This window comes from Catharus ustulatus, chromosome 2 (assembly GCF_009819885.2).
Source record: "Catharus ustulatus isolate bCatUst1 chromosome 2, bCatUst1.pri.v2, whole genome shotgun sequence".
Taxonomy (NCBI): Eukaryota; Metazoa; Chordata; class Aves; order Passeriformes; family Turdidae; genus Catharus; species Catharus ustulatus.
In genome coordinates, this window is record NC_046222.1 from 108,630,346 (window position 1) to 108,652,146 (window position 21,801).

At 38.9% G+C, this 21,801-nt stretch overlaps 1 protein-coding gene across 8 annotated transcripts in view; it reads right to left on the reverse strand.

The window, feature by feature from the left end:
• SCML2 (Scm polycomb group protein like 2) overlaps positions 1-21,801 on the reverse strand; it is a 75,775-nt gene that overhangs the window by 11,797 nt on the left and 42,177 nt on the right. For all 8 annotated transcript variants that reach the window (XM_033052073.2, XM_033052075.1, XM_033052076.1 and 5 more), the window contains 4 exons: positions 13,793-14,043; positions 8,738-8,873; positions 5,273-5,476; positions 688-870 (listed from right to left, as the gene is read on the reverse strand). In XM_033052073.2, the coding sequence (XP_032907964.1) occupies positions 688-870; positions 5,273-5,476; positions 8,738-8,873; positions 13,793-14,043 (774 nt within the window). The remainder of the gene's footprint in view (positions 1-687; positions 871-5,272; positions 5,477-8,737; positions 8,874-13,792; positions 14,044-21,801) is intronic.

Sequence of the window (21,801 nt, forward strand, 5' to 3'; positions counted from 1 at the left end):
TGTGAAATTGTATTGCCAACAATCTCAGCTGTGACTCCTGGTTTCACCTGGGACTTGTAACACCAGGTCCTACAAACAAAGTGTTGGGAGATCTTGGGCAAGTAATTTCATCTCCCCTTCACTCTATGTTCCTGGTGCAGCAAAGGTATTGGACTCACACAAAATTTCACAAGCAGCCAGTTTCACAAGTTTTTCTACTAGATGACTGGACTGTATATAGTGGGATATAAAATTTTTTGAGCCACATCTAAGTAAGGCGAAAAGAGAAAGAAAAGACTTCATATTTGTGTTGGAAGGGTTAGACAGAATTCCCTTTCAGGGGAAGTGTCCTCTCAAAGACAGCAAACATCTTTTGGTAAATTTATTTTATGAGCTGAACATAAATTTAACAAATGAAATGTGAAGTTTTAAGCTTGTCTTTTTTAGCAGTATCACAGTGGTAAAGTACATATGTTTTCTGGCTTGCCTACAAGGAGAAGTTTGCTGAACAAAATTATTTCTGCACATGTGGTATGACCTATCCATTACTGTCAACATTACTTCCACACTGGAACCAATTCACTAAGAACTGAAGTGTATTAATTTCAAGCAATTTATGTCACAGAAAGACTAAAAAGCTACATTTCATAAAGTCCCCACATTTCTCAGAAATATCAGCACTTGAAAATAACAAGTGATTAACAGTACCTGGCTTATTCCTATCGTACTCCATAGGACTATGTGCACATCCCATGTAAGGGCTGAAAGGCTGGCTACTGAAGAGATTATCACACTGCAGACTGTGGCAGAGTTTCTCCAAGAAGCGTAGGACAAATGATGCGCTGTTTACAGAAGGAAGATTGATGGCATGCTTTTCCCCATCAAAGGAAGCTGTGAATAAGAAGATTATGTCAAACACCCCCCAAGCATCATGAAGTATCGTAAAATACCACCATTAACTTAAAGGAGAAGACATCCAGACTTGATTTAAAGCATGCAAGACATGAGAGGAGTAAACAATCGTTCTGATAGCTTAAAAAATGTATATCCAAAGGACTGATTTCACCTTCCATTGGATCCGTGTCAGTTTAAATTTGCTCTATGGGAACTTATTTTAATAAAATAATTTTGGATTCCCACCAGTATAACAAAACTTTATGTTGAATTTCCATCACCTCTAAAGCAACAAGCTCCCCACCACTCATTTGCAGAAGATAGCACAAGAAAGACCCTTTACAATACTTGCTAACCACCCCCAAATCCTCCAAAAAATCAACAAAAAGTCCAAACAGTTATTAAAAAAACAACCAAAAAGAAAGAAACAAACAAACAAACAAAAACCGCCCAAAAAAACCCTGAAGAAATGAAACAAACAAATTCAGTATTTTTTTTTTTCCTCGGTTTCTAACTGAATGGAGAATACTTGTGGTAAGGTGCTGGCATCCATTACCATTGAAATTCTGACTCAGAAACTGTTTTGCCATTTGCTATTTTATCACTAGAGAAATCTATCCTGCTGTCAACACTAGAGTGGTCAAGCTCCCATTTATTTCAACAGGAGTTAGGTGGCAAAGATACCACAGCAACCACAACTGGATCTGTTGTCTTTTAAACTGAGTGATTACAAAGAGCCTGGACATGTGCCTATGTCTTTTCCTTGTTGACCTCTTTCCTTGCCCTCAAACAGTGTGGCAGCTGCAGATATTTTTCTTTTTTGTGAAAATTAGTAAGGTTTGGAAAAGACTCAATACTACAGATACATGGACAAATAATTACCATTACATCAGCTGAAAATTTTAGTTACTTGTGATTAGGGAGACTTTAGAACAAAGCAGGAATGAACTTGTAACTTAAGCTTAGAGCTGAAAAGAAGTGGCATAAACACCAGGTTTATGCATCAATTTGTCTTTTTGGTTTTCAACCTGTCATGCAGCTTTCTGTTGTTAACATAAGTTTCCAAATGATAAGCAGAGATTTGAAGGATCACATTTTGTTGGTAGCAGATGCTTAAAAAAAAAAACCAAAAAAACCCCAAAACCAGAAATGACAAGAAAGCCTTTATTCACAGATCTGAATTCAGGAATACTTTCATATTGTGTTACAAAAGAGACAGATAATATACACAAAACCAAAGAAAATGCCTAAGTCTAGCATATTTTAGGCTTCCCTAGGAAATTTCAAGTGTCAATTACTTATACTGTTGATGTAAGGAAGCTTCTGATTAGAATTAATGTGAATTAACCAGCCAGCATCAACAACAATGTCCTGCCTGTCCCATTAGCTTTCATGACAGACTGACCAGTGCAAGTGCTTGAAGTTTAAGAGTCAGTACTAGAGAATTGAAGTGTTTCCATGGCCTATTGGGTTTTTTCCCCAAGCTGCAATGTCCAAATGAAATGTTAATCATTAACAGTCTCACATGTGGTTCAGACACAAAGTCCACTACATCCTGTTTGGGGAAGGGTCTCCAAAGCCAAATTTTTGCTTAGAACCCAACCAACTCTGGAGAGCAAATGGGCTGTGAGACTTACCATAGTTTGACCTCCTGACAAATTTACTGCAAGGCAGTAGTCAGTTACAGCAGAAATTTAAAATGCTCTGTAATAACCTTATAAATCTTCCTATATGGCCTTTTGAGAAATGACTTATTCTGTACCCCTTAATTTCTTCATTTTGACAAAAAAAAACATTGAAAAGAACAATGTTATTCAAGAGTTGTCAGAAGGATAAAGCAAGAAAGAGCTGAGGCATTGTGACTGCCCTACAAAACATTCCATGAGAAAAATCCACAAATAAAGATGCAAACATAACTCTCCTGGACTTTTAACACCTGAGGGTAACCATACAAACTCAAGCCAAGGCTGTGGGATCCAGATCCACAGGCTCAACTGTCTACTCTGCTTGGGAAAAACATACGCAATATTTTTATTTTTTTTATTGGGGAAAAACATTTCCCAATAAATGCTAGGGGAAAAAATAAAAAGGAGTACCTCTGAGGTGCAATAACTTTAATTTTAACAATATATAAACAGGGAGTGGAGTTTGCACGTGCACCCCCAGCCCTCAGGATGAAGAGCAATACTCATTTCTTCACCTTCCATTCTTTAAGTATGTTTTATGTACCAAGTTCAAGCCGGGAGAAAGACTGAGAACGAAACAATCAGAGAAATGTGTTTTTCTGTAGTGACAAAACTCATCCTAGAGTCTGATTTTAATTCTCTGCTTGAGAAAATTTATCTGAGCCTCAATCTATTTCATCCCACCAAACACCACAGTCTCTGCTACAAAGAGAAAAAAGGAGCTGACACCACCATCATTAGTGGGCTTGTTAATCAAGCCTTTAATTTCCTCTCTGTTTTATTTGCCTGAATTGAAAGCTTATGCATTAAGCAAAAATAAAATAGTTTGTGCCTTTGTTTGAGAAAGAAAAGATGGAAAAATTCTAAATTTAATTTTATTCAAAACAATTATTTTCTTTGGCAGCTGAACCAAAAGAACCCACTAATTATTCCATATATTCCAGCAAGATTATTTTATCCATGTCCTCATCAGCACAGTTTCCTCCTACGGCAGGTATAATACTTTCTATAAAAGCATCAGTTCACAAAAGACTCAGATTTCTTTGCTTATTCTCTGCCACAACATTATTTTTTCTTGACAGTCTAAAAAAAAAAATCCCAAACAAAACCTGAACAACAAGCCACCCTCCAAACCCACTTTAAAACAAAAAGGCTAAAACTGTAATTCCTTATTTTATTCTACTGCTGCTTCCCTCTTCTTCCTTACTATTCATGTGCACAGCTAGATGTAATGTGCTACATTAATCTAAGTCATATTTTATACTTCACAAAATTTATCACACGCAAATTTTTGATAAAATGACAGGGAGTGTTTGCTCAGCCACTTCTCAGCTACTTGTCTGACAAGCCAAGGAGAAGCAAGATCTCAAGAACACTGGAAACCCACTGGGGCCTTGTGGCTCACTATCAGCCAGACCAGGGCTCTGCTTCCAGAGAAGTCCACATCACTAGGTTCCTCAAATCCAGAATACAGGCTTTGGGGTAAAGCCAGGTGCACAACAGTAAATTTTTTTTGTACAGAATTTCTGAATGCAAACAAGCCTGTCTGAAATTATTATTTTCAATTACTCAGTCACAGCCCAGAGATGCCACTGTCCTGTGATTTAGCCCTTTGTGATAAACAATCACAAATAGAATACTGGCAATGAACATCTCAGAGCATTTTGCTCTAGAAAATTGACTTGTCTGAAATTGGTACAGCAAGGTATTAATAATATAACAAGTGTTCATATACATCGAAAAAATAAAGCAGTTCCAGTTTCAAAACCACATATATACAGTGCCATTACACCTCCACCACACAGCAGAGGAGCAGCATCCATTTTGTGCACAAACTCAGCGGGATGCCTAAGCAAGGCTCACTGTAGTTCTGCCATACACAGGTTGGGGTGCTGCTCTTTAAATACCATTAGACAGCAACATTTTTATGAATACTTAACTAAACCTCTATTCCACTAATCATCTTTCACATCTGGTGTTAATATAAAGAGATTAAAGTAATGCCAAGTCTTTTACCGCCACTGATGGAATTATGAAATGATGTGCTGTTATACATAGAATACTTCCTAGCCTAGAAGGAAAACATGTCAAGCAGCAGCTATTCAGATTGAGAGGCAGAGATAATTTATCTACAGGCCTGCCATCAATATGTACTACAAATAAACCTATTCCATAACAGGAGACATAGGTGGATGAAGAGTGACCTAAGGTACTGCTGCAGTTCAGGGGAATGGGGTAAGGGAAGCAGCAGCAACTTTAACATGTGGAATCACTTGCCTGGAAGCTAAACAGATTAGTTTGAGACTTGTCACCCACTTGGTTAATGCTTTAAGAACACAAACACCATGCATGGATAAGATTATGCGAATGACTTGAACTAATAATGCTGATTATTTCACTTGCAGTAAGTTCACTTGACAAATGTTTGACTACAGCTGCTAAATGAGGTACACAAGCTCTACTTCGTGTAAGAAGCTAACTGTATTGTGCATTTGTAATTTAAACACTGTGATTGCTATATTTTAATTTAAATTTAAAGAATTGTTCAAATCACCCTGAACTCAGAGTAAGATAAATCATACATCATCAATGTTCACACCTGTGTTTACACAGCTAAAAAAGTGATATAAATTCATTGCAGCTACTTCAGTTATTCTGCCATACCTCAAGTTCAACAAGTAAAGAAACAAAAGAAACCGAGTATCTTCACATACCAGTTATCATTTCCCCTCCATGATGGCCAGATTTCAGAAATCCAAAGACTGTTTTGGCTTGATAGGCACAATCCACACAAGCCTGTACAGCCTGCTGAAGTACCACATTGACAGGACCTGGTCCAAAATGGTCTGGAAGCTGCTGAACCTTCTTCTTATCCAGGTGAGGCCCAGAATTTCCATGTTTGTTCACATAAACACACACTGAAAAGGTACAAGCCATATTTACTGCCAAGGAGACAAGACATGCTTCCAGGTTGCAGCAAATTGTCATTTTAGCTTTAATCCTGCAGAAGAGTTTTACTGGCCACCTCAAGAAGCCGAGCATGCACACATACTTTCAGAGAATGCAGAAAGCGCTCTTCTACCAAGGTTCTCTTGACTGAATCCTAAAATCATTTCTTTTCCTGCTGTCTGAAGCCTTCTTCTACGTCACTAATGTAACAAAGCTGACATCTTATGTGCTTGTTTTTTGACTAATCTCAGCTCATACACTAGTTCCAGTAAAGCACAAATTACTGGCAGCAGGTACTCCAAACTACCAAATCACAATTTACAAAGCACACCTTATCAAGTTACTGCCTAAATTTTTTCCTATTTGAAAAGCTGCAACAAAGAGAACCTTATATTATAGACCTGCCACTGATGCTCATTCTGAAGCAGCCATATGGCACTAACATATACATCACACAGAGTAGCTACCAAAGGCCTGCAGCTTCAGAAGACCTGAACTACTCACAGGATTTCAACACAGAAGTGTTATCTTGCTAAATAAACACTTCTTTACAAACACTGCTAGGTGGTTTGAAGTGTAGCACAAAACAATCACATAGGACTTTTGTAACTACTTTTTGAAGAGACAATGTGAAACTGTCTTCCAAAACAACTGCCATGGCAGAAGAACATGGGAAACATGTAAACGATGATTATTTTTTTTTCTTGTTCATCCTGGCTGCCACATGACCAAGAATGTACCCAAGACATTATTACAGCTTAATGAAAAAATGTGCCTCTGTGGTGATTGAGCAATCTAAATATTCTATTACACAAAAGACTGACATATTTTCTGAACTGTAGTTTGATTTTAGATAAAAACACTGAACTTTTAAAAACAAAGTATTTCTACATGAATTTTAATGATGTAATGTCTTCATGCATATCTGTTTACTCTCTGATGTCTCCAAATTGAAGGAAACCTATTTGTACAAATAATCAAAGCTACAAATCAACTATAATAGTATGGCATTTTCTGTCTGTTTCTGTTTAACAACAACTGCCTTGCAAAAGATTTCTTTTCCTAGGAAAACGGTACAGTAATTTCACGATTATAAGCCGCACTGACTATAAGCCGCATCTCCAGGTGTTGGCAAATTTTCATTCTTTGTCCATACATAAGCCGCACCTGATTATAAGCCGCACATTACAACACAGAGTGTGATAAAAGGTATCTATTCTATCACCATCTGTTGAGGGTGGGGACAGTGATCCTTATCTCAATGGCAAATATTCTGCTAATGGGCCATCCATTGAAACCAGGCAGGTATTGTTCTTTATCTTTTCACACCCCATCCTTCCTCCAGCCAGTCATTGTCTGCTAATGGCCCATTGAGTCCCACTGCGTGACTGATAAAATTACTGCATCCCATTGGAAGTTGCTCCAGCCAGGGGGAAGAGCCCAACATTTCTTACCAAAATAAAACCAGAGGTTTTGAGACACTAAGGTAGCCCCTTTCTCCACTGGACTCCAGAGGAAAATTGGATTTCTCCACATCACCACTGGACCTTTAGAGGGAAATTGCACCTTCTACAGGAGCACTGCTCCAACTGAATCACATCTGTCACTGCAAGGGGACTGCAACCATCATTTAATGGGACTGCTACCAACACCCTGCCTGACAGGGTGTCAGGTTGTACTCTGACTTTGTCAGGGTTTGGAGTTTGTTTCTTTGTAGTACTGTATTTCTATTTTAATTTCCCTAGAAAATAACTGTTATTCCTAATTCCCGTATCTTTGCCTGAAAGCCCCTTGATTTCAAAATTATAATAATTTGGAGGGAGGGGGTTTACATTCTCCATTTCAAAGAGAGGCTCCTGCCTTTCTCAGCAGACACCTGTCCTCCAAACTAAAACAGCAACTTTTCATTCTTTGTCCGTATATAAGCCACACTTGATTATAAGCCGCATTTCGGGTTCGGACCAAAATTTTAGTCAAAATGGTGCGGCTTATAATAGTGAAATTACTGTACATGTTTTCCCCTTACACATGACTAAAATTGGGCGTGAGAAGAGCCTGACAACTTCTATTGTAAAAAGAGGTTTTAAATGCAAAAAAACAACCCAAGCAAAATTATATTACAGTAATTTTACACTTATAAGCCGCACCATTTTGACCAAAACTTAGCTACCAACCCGTAAGTGCGGCGTACACTCAAGAGCGGCTAATATATTAACAAATTTAGGAAATTTCCAAACCCGGAAGTGAGAGCCTGCAAGCGCAGCGGCGCTGCCCAGCCCCGATAAGCGCAGCGGCGCTGCTCGCCCCCCGCAAGCGTGGCAGCGCTGCCCAGCCCCGACAAGCGCGGCGTCAGTGGCAGCCGGGCACACCGCTCTCCCGCTTCCTGGCGGCTGCGGCGAGTGGGGCCGAGCCAGTAAACATCACGATCCTGCGATTCTGTTACTAATTGGCAACTTTGTGAAAGTTGCACGCGGATCCTCGCTGCGAACGAAAGTGCGGCTTACAATCCGGTGCGGCTTATTTGTGGAGGAAAAACGAAACGTTGCTGACACCCCGGAAGTGCGGCTTATAATCGGTGTGGCTTGTAATCGTGAAATTACTGTAATTTATGGCGTTTTTAGAAAGTTCTGAGATTTTGGCTGACAATATATGAATTGTTTCACTATAGGGTTACCAGTTGCTGAATGGGTTAGTTCATTTACTAGTTTATTTCTTTTCTGCCAGTCCTTTTCAAGATACATTTCATTATATTCAGATGGAAAAAAAAGCAAACATGAGGAAAGAGGAATGTATTCCCTCTGATTGCTTTTACTGGGTTTTAACAGAGTTGTTTCTTTTCATGTAAGGCTATATAAAGATAAAATCTCCATTTTGTTACATTATAGTACAGCTTGCATGGGATCAGAATATCATATGGGCTTTTAGCTACATCTATTCCCATTTCATACATTAAGGAGTGGGACAGACATGAAAGAACTGTAATGTTTCCTCCTTCACACAGGAACAAACTGCCAGGTCTAGCAGACCTATCAAAAGTCCCTATGCCCCAGCACTTACTGCTATAATGTGGGCATCAAAATACTAGTTCTGAAAAGTAACTCTGGCTCCTACAAATACCTTTAAAAATAAGGATAATGATTTACAGCAATAAGTTTGCAGCACATTCTTCACAAAATGAAACTATCTGACATGGAAGGCATTTCACACATTTTTTTTTCTTTGTCTTTTACCTGTGGATATAACTGCTGAAGTTGCACCAGGCAAGCTGATTCCATCTTTAAGTATCTGTGTAGTGCCATTTTCCCCCTCAGGAGATGACTGAGGAGAAGGAGATGTGGGAGTCAGTTGTTCTGGCAAGACTTTTTTCTGTTAAGAGGGAAAAAAAAACAGAGTCAAAATATTTAATGTTTTTTAAGGAGTCTGCACAACCTTTCTGCTATCAGTTACCATCTCAAAGAAAGTGTGTGGTTCCTTACTAGAAAACTACCACACACAGCAGAGAAGGGAAAATTCAGGAAAGGAAGACCAGAAACTTCAGTTTGCAGTTACAGCTACTTTAGCAATGCACTAGAAGACAAATGACTTAGAAAGGAGCTCATCTTTACCTAAAAAGTGGGAAAAGAAATAGGTTCATATACTAATTCATGACTCTTCTAAAAATCTTAGGAAGAGGTGTTTTGGGGTATTTTCCTGTCCATGCCCTTCCAGCTGAGTTTATCACAGCTCAGATTAGTTGGGCTGTGTTATGTATTGTCATAAGAAACCTAAGTCATGTCTAGTTGTCAACATTACAGTGCATCTGTATTTTCCCTCAGCTTGTTTCAAAGGGGTTGAAATTCTCAAGTAATCACTTCCAGGAATTTTCAGGTGCTTCATGCAAGATATCAAACAAGAATGTAGTTATAATCCAGTCATGCTGGTTGCCAAAACCTTTTCCTTTCCCAAAACAAACTTATTTGCAGCTTATAATATGACAGACAACCAGAGTTCAGAGCACAGCCATTTAGATTAGTCTGTGCGCATTACCTTCTCCACCTGAGCAAAAGAGAATTTTGTTGTAATTTGGTTTGGACTTTAGAAAAGAGATGCACACATCTTTGGGATTTAGAAAAGAGATGTGCACATAGAAGACATTTCACAGAATATGCTGAGTTGAAGGGAACCGAAAGGATCATGGAGTCCAACTCCTGGCCCTGCACAGGACATCCCTAAGAGTCACATCATGTGCCTGAGAGCATTGTCCAAACGTTCTCAAGCTCTGTCAGACTTGGTGCAGCGACCATTTCCCTGGGTGAAGGCACTGTTCCAGTGGCCAACCACCCTCTGGGTGAAGAACCTTTTCCTGGTATCCAACCTAAACCTTCTCTGACACAACTTGAGGTCATTTCCCTGCATCCTTGTTACTGGCCACCAGAGAAGAGATCAGTGATGTGTTTTGACATACTGTGAAAATACACCAAAATAAAAGAAATAATAAATCAGAGTTCACCACTTTTCCCTCCAGCACTTATTTTTGCATGAGAACAGATTACATTTTGACTCTCTTACCTAGCAAAAATTAGGAACATAAGAGATTACCCAAGGTCTTGACACTGCTGAATGCAGCAGAGACTTGTGGTCATGTGGTAAGGATTTACCATTAAAATTGATATACAGTGAAATAAAAATTCAGTTAATTTGCTAAGGAAGGCTAAGCCCTCTTCCATTTAGCATATTTATCCTTTAAACTTGTAGAAGCAGCCTATTTTCCAAGTAATGTATTGAAAACCATGTAGAAAGCAATCAGAATATATACCTTTCTAGAAGTGCTTAACTTCTTCACAACACCTAAAAAGAAGAAATTAAGTTTCTTCTGAAATTCAGGACACTTTTACGAAAAAATCTGTGCCACTTAAGAGTTCAGAGAAGATAGGTTTGGTTGGAGAAAGTACTTGACAATATGGCACTGGGAGGAATCACCATGAACATAAGGAATAGACTGCCAAGGCTTGGCATTGCATTGTGAGATGAGGTGGCACAGAACCAAGTAGTGATGTATTACATGTCAGGAATTGACCACTTATCTTAACACTGGGTGACAGAAAGGTCTTCATTCTTAATACAGATTAAAAAATGCACTTGGGAAGACTGAGATTTTTATCTGAACATTCCCAAAGGCCCTCTGTAGCAAGGATTCTTGTGAGGGGGCAGTTTTCTTTTACCATGCTACCAAAAATAGGTGTCAAATTAAGGGAAAAGATGAGGAAATGGGGAAAATATAGGCATGAAAACAAAATACAAACACTAAACTAAGAGGAACCATCCATTCTCCACACCAATGCACACATGGTGAGACTACCTGGCTGTTTCCTACCTTCTCCCTGGGGGTCTGAGCTGAGGGTCCCATTTTGCAAACCCTAATGACAGGCAGCCAGCTGTGAGCCCAGAGCCCTGCTGTTTCATCAGACAGGTCACATTCCCAGCAGAGCTGGGCACAGTGGCTGGGGCTGGCTGGCCCCTGCCAGCTGGGAGAGCACATCAGCTCTGTCTGCCTACAGAGAGCAGGGCTCATAGCTTCTACCACCAGGACAACTTCACCAGCTTAATGCTTAAAAACTCTTTTTGTGGGGTTGAATTTAGGGCTGCTACCCACACTCAGACCAAGGAGATTCCTCAAGAAATTCTGAAACGAGTTCTTTGCACTATTATGTAAAGTGTACTTTAAAAATATAATAAAAGAGATATACAGAGGTTTCTTCTTTATTATAGAAGAGTAAAAACATACAGTGCAAGCTGTGAGAAACAAATGAAAAACAAAATCCAACGTGCATTTCATACTTACAGAGCTTAGAAAAATTTTAAATAAAGAAGAAAAAATGATGCAACAGCTCAACATTTCTGGCTGTATAATAAAAGTTAATATCTGCAAAATGATAAATAATGCAGCATAAAAACCTAAAGGGGCAAAGAAGTTCAAACAACTCTGCAAAGAGACAGGCATATACCAATGTCCTTAAATACACCAAATAGCCAGCTCACACTTGAAGCACAACCCATCTGGAGGGGTTTTTTTTTGCATCAGTCTAGGGGGGTGGATGGAAGAAAAAAAGCCTCTTTCAAGCCTCTAGGCACATACCACTTACATATTTGCATACATACTGTGAGGTGTACAGGCTGTATGACTGCACTTCATGTCAGACACACCCTGTCCACAGAACTCCCACAAAGCCCCATTTCCTCTCTTTACCCTTATGCTAACAGGTGTAATAGTCCAAAGAAAAGTTTGTACATATGTATAACATCTTGGCAATTTAATCACTTACAAAAGCAATAACAGCCTTCTGTGAATTCTCAAAAGGAGCTAATTTTTCAAGTTTTTAATGCTAAAGGTAACAAGACAAAAATCCCAAATTAGATGTATCAAACCTAGATTTTGCAAAACCTCTCTGTTGCCTGGTCCCACAGAGAAAATTAGGAATGCATAGAGGTACCTCAGATTTGCTGCCTCAGGACAGGCACTAACACCCATTCCCCAAGCAGTACTTCCAAGCATTTCACACAAACCAGGTGTCAAATGCTCCAAGCAGACACCTTCAGGTACCCAGGGCCCAGGAGCCTCTTCTAATGGCAAGGTGCCTCCAACTACTATTTCAAAACATAGATAAAGCCTCTTGATTTCTTTTAAATGAGAGCTAGAGGACCAAATTCTTAATTCAAGTGCACATCCTGCCACACCTGAATAAGACCTTAAGATATGACAGTCCTGTGTTCTGTGTTCAATACTGTCCTTTAAAGCCCCATCCAGAGTAACGAAGAGCATTCCACCCATCAGCTAAGCCTGGACAGGAGCACCTTTGTCCTGTTTAATCTCTGTCACTGTGCATTTTTATACACCAAGTAGAGAAACAAAACAGGAGACCAATTCATCAGTTACCTACCATTTTGGATTTCTGACTGCAAGGGGCAGCAGAGAAGAATGCTCAGCTTTCAGTTTATGGTCCCCCAAATTATTTCTTATCTTGTCGTCATCATTTCAATGAAGTGCTGCTTCCAGTTTCATACTAGAGCTTCTGGCTAGGCTCTAATATTACTTCACTAGCACTTCACACTGACCAGCACAATCACTGGAAGGAAGAATCCCCACCTTGTCATTGCTCCACTTCTTCCCACGCATCATTAGGAACAGATCCCACTGCCCACAATGATACAGACTGGAGAAAAGCCCCAAAACTTCTACTTTTCGGTTCTTGTGGGGAGGAAAGGGGAATGAACCCAAAAAAAAAAAAAAAACCCCAAAAAACACTAGGAAAAAGCACTGCCCCCTACCTCCTCACTAGTGATGCAAGCAGGAAGGAGCAAAAGGACAAACTCAAATTGCCTGAGGAAAGACATTACAGGATTTCTACTCATCTTGGACAGTCTGCTGTGCATGAGCAAGCCTCAGAAAATAGACTGTACTTCCATGGCAATCCAAATTGCCCTAAGTCTGCCCTGCTGTGATCCTATTCTTCCTGGCAGCAGCTGCAGCATTTGTGCTTTTTTGGGGAGGAGCAGATGAAGAAGGAAGTAGGAGGGATGGATGCTGTGCTGTCTACCAGCTGAGCTGCCTGAACTGGCTCACTCGGGGACTGTTCATCCACCAGCGCTGGTGTCAGTGGCAGCAGGAAGTGCAGTTCCAATGTGTACCTGACCAAACAGCTCCACCAGAGCTGAAGCTGGAGGCAGCTGCCAACACTCCAGGTCTGACTCAGCTGGGCAGGGAGAAAGGCATCATGCTTTTTAGACCAGGGCAGAATTAGGCCCACATCTAGAGAAATAGAAGCTTCCTGCTTCATGCTAGAAACTCCAGGATTAGGGGGTATCCATGAGACTCATTTGTCAAATCCAGCTGTAGGCTTAAAAAGCCTAAATTATGCAATAAAGCCCAAGCTATTTTTAATTTCCTTCTAAACCTGAAAAGAAAACCCAAAGCCAAAAACTGCAAGCTGTACATATGGTTCAGTAACAGACTAATCCAAACTAAAAACCTTAAAGGCTTCCCCGTCTTTCTATTTCAGAATAGCATTTTTCAACACAATTAATCACCCATAAATAAAGCAGTAATCTCATTTGGGAATAAAATAATCCACAGGATCATATACTAAAATATTCCAGAAAAGCTATTCTAGATTCTTTCCTTGTAATCGGTTGCTGGAAACAGTAAAGCCCTGAAGGCTGAAGAGAAGACAGAAAATTAAGTAATAATAATAAAAAAATCTCACTACAAAATTTTTCAATAGAAAGTAAAGTAGTAGATAAGGACTAACCTTTTTTCCAGGTTTTAAACTTTTTTTCCTTGTTTTAAGATTTTCAGTATGAGAGGTGCTTTTTGTCAGGGGAATATTTTTAGGAGACCTGCCCTTCTTGGGAACTGCAGACTGTCCAGGGGGTTTGCCCCGACCTGGTTTCCTGCCCCGCGGCGCTGGTACTGGAGCAGATTTCTGTGGAGACTGCATTGAACGCCGGGTCACTTTGGAAGGGGAAGATTGGATTTTTGCACTGCTCTTTGTAATGGAAACTGAGGAAAAACAAAAACAAAAGGGAAGGGGGGGAAAACCTCAAAATGAACAATGGAAAGCAACTTTTCTAACAAAGGCTTAAAAAAATAAAAGTGTACTGCACAATTTACATTGTAAAATGAATATACTTTTTACTTTGAACTTAAGTGGTTGGCATGAAACTATAGAATTTCATTGAAGCCAAAGAGAGAACTCTTTGTACCCATTCTTTTAGAGGGACTTTCCTAAGAGAAAAACATTCAAATAAAAGTTGGGAAAAAAACCCCCATAATTAATTCACTCACCTTATAAATGCTTCCCATAATTGAATTACAATATTTATAAAGTGCCATTCATCAAGAAGGCCTTCAAAAATACTTCACAAATTATACAGCCTATAAAACATCCCTTTTCCACTAAGAGCAGTTCCCACAATTACAAGACATGCAAACTACTTCTAGGGAGCTACAAAATAAATTTGAGCAGCAAAGAAAATCATCCCAGTGACAAGGAGAAACTGATGACAGGCAAAATGTCTTTAACGAGTATTTGTCTGAGATGCTGGTTTAGAAAGTTAAGCTCACGTAACTATACTCAGATTTTTCTACCTGGAGACATTTTGAGGTAGAGATTCAAAAAATCAAACACAAAGTATAATTCTTCTTCATTCATAACAGTGAAGTGATTTTCTCCCATGAGCTAGGTTAATCTCCCATCCCAATCCAATATGGGATCCCAACAGATATCCACTTGGATATGTTCCAGTATGCATATGATGTGACAGCATTATAACCTGGTGTGAGGCACTAAGATGTAACCAGATGGCATTCAACTAAAACTTCCTAGCAAACAGGTCTTTGCCACCCAACTCGATCTTCTCTGAAATAACGATGGTTTTATTTTAACAATTCCCTTCCCAATGGATAGATTAGAACAACAAAAGGATGCCAAACAGAACATGAGGACATATCCTCAATGAAAAGATGTACTGCACCATGCTACAGCAGCACCTGTGGCCAACAAAAAACATACTAAGTCCCTGTGGCCAACTAATACTCCATTCTGTTGGCTCAACTGCAGGCAGGCAGACAGATGCATAAGTTGCAGAACAGGTAAGTAGAAGATGAAATAGGGAAATTTTTTCACATCAAACTTCTTTGTTAAGTGGTATGGGAAAGAAACACACATAACATATTTGAAATAATCTGAAACCTTTACACCAAAATTAGACAGTTTTCTAGTATCACACTGCCCCTATCACAGCCTTTTGCATCTTGCTGATTGTAAAACTCATGTGATTCATCCCAACGTTAAATACCATAAACCTTAATGCAACATAACTTAGAGAAGAATTGCAAGTTAGAGTTAAAGCAGGCTTTGACTGGGTTGGTCACTGCTGCCTGATTCAAAGCACTAATTCATACTGGAAATGGAGCATAGGGGGCTGTTAATTCTGGATTTTTGTGAATTTGGAATCTTTCTCCCTGAAAATACTGGCATGTTGAAGCTGTCTGTCAAGCAAGTAAAACAAATAATAAAACAGATATTTTTGAAATGAGAGATTGAGAAAATAAAACATTTAAAGATTGAGTAACAGTTTAAATGTCTAGCTCTGTGAATCATATTCAACTCAACAGTCCAGCACATTGCTTTACAACTGTTTCTTTAACTCTGTATCTTTATTCAGGAGTTAACTGTTTAAGTATTCACAATAGAAAATGTCACTGTAAGATGAAATATACACTGCACACAGACTTCTTATAAAATACAAGTACTGCTGATACACATTTCTAAAGCAGTAGGAGCATTTACATACATTGCTCCTTGCCTGATTCAGTTACTTATCTTATATTCCTAAATGGCAGTTCAGGAGAAATCTCTTCATTATGGCTGGTTGCAATCCTAATACATCAAATGCAGACCTGATATCTCGAGGTAGCTGTGAAGGACCACCTTCTAGATGAATAAAATTATCACCTTCCTTTTATTTATGTATGCCAAAACATATTTTCATATGCACTGACAACTTAAAATAAGATGAACAGAATTTTAACCAAATGCTGCCACAGCATTACTCTTATGTTCCTGAATTGCTGAACAACTCATGTTAAGCTGTATATCTAGAAAGCAAAACAATATCAACTGTATGCTGTACAATACTACATATTGTATCATACTTACAACAATACAAAATGTGGCTATTTTTATTTATTTGTGCCACACAACTATGAATAGAACAAAACAATCATGACCATGTAAAGAAATGCTGTTTAACAAACTCTTTGTGTTTCTGCCTATGCTGAAATCTAGCAAATGCACTTCTGTTCTCATACAGCTGTTTTTAAATACACACTACTTTCAAGTCAACAGGTTCTAGGAGCACAGGTATGAGTTTTGGACACTGGGCAATCCCTATTCCCTTTCAGAAGGACATTTACTGGACAAAGAGTAACAAAGCAAACAGCTCCAGCCACTTCATGCTGCCCTCTTGAACCACACACACCACGCACTACCTTGTCTCAGCATCTTCCTACCTGCATATGCCAGAGGACCAAATATGAGCAGTATTAACCATTAAGGGGGAGGGGGGAATCAGGTCTCACTTGGTATTTTTCCTTCTGCCTAGGGCTGAGCTGCTTTTCTTACTAGGCAGGACTGCAACAAAGCCCATGCTGCCTGGGCAGCCTCCCAGAGATAGCAGCAAATGAGGAAGCTGCTATTTGCATTTGTTGATTTAAGAGGATGGGGGGAGCGCAAGGGAGTGGGACTGCTAAAGTAATTCCCATATTGTCTGCAGGCTGTATTGACAGTGATCATCAGTCACCTGCTCATACTTCCCTCACCCCGGCCTTCAGAGGGAGACCAAAGGTTACACTGGGTCACAGGATCTGGGAGGAAATGAAAAGACATGCAAAATCAAGCTGCCAACCCACTGCATCTGTAGACAGAGTTATCCCCACTAGGCCACATGTTCCAAAACCTAAGACATTTTAATAGTCTCATGAGAACTTGTTAAAATATAACGATGAAGAGAATAGAGAGGAAAAATGCCAAGCTCTGCTTGCAATTACTGCAGTATTTAGCTGGAATATTTACAACCAAAAAACACATTTGCCTTTTGAGGATGCTGCTTTGCATCACAAAGGCCCTCTCATTTGCACTAACAAAATCAAGTATTTGTGTCATGTTGCTCATCTACACAAATATCCACCACTCCAGTTTCAGGAATGGGATGCATTGCATGGCTTTCCTTCTCAAATATCTTGTTTAGAGCCAAACCTGTACAGGCACCCTCAATAACTGAAGAACAGAGGTTACACTACACAGATATACTTTACCATAGAAATGTTAGCAACTAAACAGTGCTTGCAAAGTTCACAGAGCTCTAGTTATACCGCCCTGTTTGTGTGGGCTATAGGTAGGTATACAGCCCTTCATACAACTCACACCTTTCATACTTTTAACTACTTCTCTTTCTCTTTCTTCCCCCCCGTCCCAAACAGTTCTGTGAGAATCCCAACACCTGCAAACTTCACATTTAATGTAAGAGAAACCCCAAATCCTATATCTTTTAATTCACAACCTGGAGATGCATGGCCTCAACTCAGTCTCCCACTGAAACAGGCAGACCCACTGCAGCTCATTTGCATGAAAAGGACCCAAAAGGTTACACCTTACATGAGAGCCAAGTTCTGCTTCCAGAAGCAGAAAAACTGCCCAGACACAGGCAGAATTTGACCCCAGAATTTTATCTCCAAGATCTCTTTCCAGAATAAGATATTTAAGACAACTGTGAAATATGAAGCTACTGAAACCTCCAGTACTTAGGAAGAGGATGGAACAGATGATAGCTCAAAAGCCTGAATTCTAATGCAAGTCTAATTAGTAAAATTCGCTCAAATAATCAGCAGTGACAGTATCACTCCATATTTTTATGGAAAGCAGAGGGAAAAAAAGGTTCAGATTTGTAATATTTAAACACTATAAATCTCCCATTCAGTTAATGTCACGGGAAGCAATTACAAGACAAGACTTAAAACAGCTGATGGGAAATGACAAAAAGCAAGGTTGGGGCTCACTGCCATGCATTCTGTGAACACAGAATTGCACAGAATTGAGGTGAAGGTACTGATTAGGACAGTAAAAAAAGGTAGTTCACTTTAAAACCAGTTTTTTTTTCAAGACAGAAATTATTCTATTTGTACTGTAGTATTGTTCCTATCCCCACCCAATATATAAACCCAGTGTTCTTCTGAGAATATAAAAGTTTGGTCCTTCTGTCATGTACAGACAAAAAAAAAAAAAAGGAGGCAAAGAGATTTAGCAACTGACCCTAAATCCATGTGAGTATTCCACGAAGTAATGGAAACATATCTCCTGAATTCTAGTTTGGAGTTTTAACTATAAAATTAACCTTCTTTAATACAGTCAGTTATTATCATGATAGTTTTGACAACTGGCAAAGAAAGTGGAAAAGATTAGCAATTTTTCAAAACAGCTTACTGCCAAGGATTATAAAAATTTATGTCCTTATGTCTCAATTGAACAACAGAGCCATACAAAAGCGTAACTATCTGCAACACATTTCACCTCTTTCTATCTTTTTGGATTACTTCTGGTTATGAGGTAGCTGTGAGATACTAATTGATGTGTTGCTATGATACAAAATCAGTTATAAGTCATTATTCTGGTATCTAAAAAGCAACATCACACTTGGAAACTTCAACATCCACCTTGGCAAGACATCGACACTACAGCTTGAAATTTTCTTCTTTCTAGATTTTAGTTAGTGTTGCCAATGTAATAAAAGAAATAAAAAGTCTCTATCTTCTGCAAAATTTTTTATCCTACCTTACACAGGACTGAAAGGCAAAATGGAGGCTGCCAAGCAATGTACAACAAAAATGGATAAAAGAAAGAGCATTCTTCTCCCAGTGACTTCCCCAGGTAGCACTCTAGCACCTTCTGTCCCTCAGTCCTTCACTCACACCCCCAGTCTCCCACATTTTCAGGAGGTAGGAAAGCTACCCCTAAAGAACTGACCACTAAAAATACCATTTAAGATCCATCAAAACCCACTGCTAACCAAATTAAGACACATCACTTCCAAAAAAAAAAAACTTTTACGAGCTAATATGGGGCAGGGGATATGTGGGACTTTGGGGGTACAGGCAAAACTAAAGAAAGACTCCTGGAAGAACTGTTCAGTCAGTTCCCAGAAACCAAGAACTGTGAAAAGCCAGGTTCTAGTCTCACCCTTCAACAAGTGCTGCCATTACAACCACATTAGGAAAAAACCCAAATCAGACAAACTCCAACAAAAATCCCTATATTTGGTTGATAATCTGGAAGGAACGAAGAGAGCTTCTGACAAGGAAGAGAGCAAGCACATAACTTGAACTATCAAAACAGCATCAACTTGAATTACCTTAGATGTGCTGATGATGAATCTGTCAGTAAGCCTGACCAAGCCCAGCTCTACACATCGGGTACAAATTTAACAACCTGACTTTTCACTCAATCATTGCTGATTCTGACCTGGTTTTGTCATTATTTTTCCCCAAATAGCATAAGCAGGATGAAAGGTGGGCCCAAAACGAGACAATAAAAAGCAACAAGCTTCCAGGGAAGAAAAAAGCATACACAGAGTGTGGATAGTACAATGCCACAATTTGTTTGGTCACAGCATCTTCATGACAGCACTGATACTGTGAACATAGCTTATACCTATTAACACAGATTTGGAAAATATCCATTCAATCCTATCTGCTAGCAGGGCACCACAACCATTTGCTATGGCTTGGCACAACTAGCTTAATAATTCTTTACTGCTTAGTCTACACAGAAGTAGGGTTTTCTATTACTCAAGCTGCAGTTGGGAGGTCTGCACAGTAGCACAAGTTTCTGTTTAGAGTATACTGAAATACCTGCAGTGTCTATAAGACCTGAACAAGAGCAAATTAAAAAAAAAATCCATGAAGCAGTCAAAAATACATGTGTTGGAGTACTTGCAATTTACAAGACAATTACAATTATCTTATAAATAAACATAGTAAGATGATGGGGAATCCAGACCTACAATAGGGTCACATCTTCAGCAAAGGCAAAACCTTTACTTTTTCTTAAGTGATTACTGCCCTGTAGCAACACTATCCAAGCCTTGCTGCAAGATGTCAGGAAACATTAATGCCAAATAAAAAAAGCTTAACATATGAGAGAATGTGGCAAATCAGGTTTTAGCCTGAAGCACTGAGGAGTTTTTCATGTACAATTCTGAAGACAGCATAAATCTGCTTACTGTGTGTGCCTGATTTAACCACTGTGATCTGCTCGTGAAGAGAAGCTGGCTGCACTGACAGAAAAATAAAACCTCCAGCAGTATGAAATTGTACCACTTCACCTTTTTTTTCTTTAATGAAACTTAATTACCCTGCTTATCTGGGTTTTTTTGGCTACTCTAAACAACACAGAGTCTTCACAGATCTAACTGTAGCTCTGTCTAAAGTTTCAACACTTCTTCTGTTTCATCAGCAAACAGGGCAATACTTTGGTTTGTACTGATGTTGCCCATTTGTGTGCAACTCAGTTGAAAACATAACACAGCTATTTTCACATAATTTCATCAGCAACAGAGAAGACCATCTCCAGTGCATAGACTGGTAAAATCTGCATAAAGTAAACATTGAGAACATGACTGAAAATCAAATAAAAATAAGAAATCATAATATAGACAAATAAGATACTTCTAAATCTCTGCTTGAGCCTGTACTACTCTTATTACTGCAGACAGTTTTAGAAGGAGACCTTTAACATCAACATGCTGATTAGTGTAATGAAAGAAGATTGCTCCCACTGACAATAAATGCACTAAATTAGGAGAAAACCAATGACGAGGGTGTGAAGAGAGGGAGACACAGGAGAGGGAAAGAAGGAAAATTACTAAGGGTAAAAGCTACAGTGTATCATGGTTTTGGTGTGTTTTTTAACAATAATTTTATCATCTTCCTTTGGCCTCCCAAATTTTAAGAGCACAGAGAGCAGTTGCAGTTTTTTGAGTTCATTGCATCACCTTTATCCTTTAAAAATCCAGCTTCATAAGACTGAGGAGATCATGGATATGTAGAAACTGATCCCTCTTTTTCCAGGTGCTGTTCACATCTAAATGATAGATACTACTTAATATTGAAATCAATCTTTGCAGGTGAAAGTACTAACTTGTTTCCCACATGGCTTGTCCCTAGTCATTCTTTTGTTTTCTCTCTTTTACAGAAAAGGTTTTACTTCTATTATAAATAAAAAGGTGGGTTGCCTAAGTAACTGCCATTTACATGTAATAACTAAACAGTAAAATGAATTTATACAGAAACAGCAAATAGAAACTGTTCTGACAAATCTCCAGTCACCTGCTTCCTACTTCAATCATAAGTCTCAAATACAACGAGCTACAGAGCAATACAAGAATATGAAGATTGTTCTTGGGTATAGTAACAGATTTCTATTATTCAACTGAGTAAAGTAAAAATTACAATCTATTGTGGTTAAATAGAAAAGTACAACACATTTAGCCTAGAAAAAATAGTGAATAAAAAAACATGCAAAAGATATAAAACTTTAAATGCCTTCTTAAAGTATATCAAAAGCAGAAGTTACATGGACCCAAGAGATGACCAAATTTCAGAATAAGAAAATGCAGAAGGTAACACTAAAGCAACACGACTGAATTTTTTTTGCATTCATACTCACTCCAAGGAAGCACACAATATCAGTAAAAGTCCAAA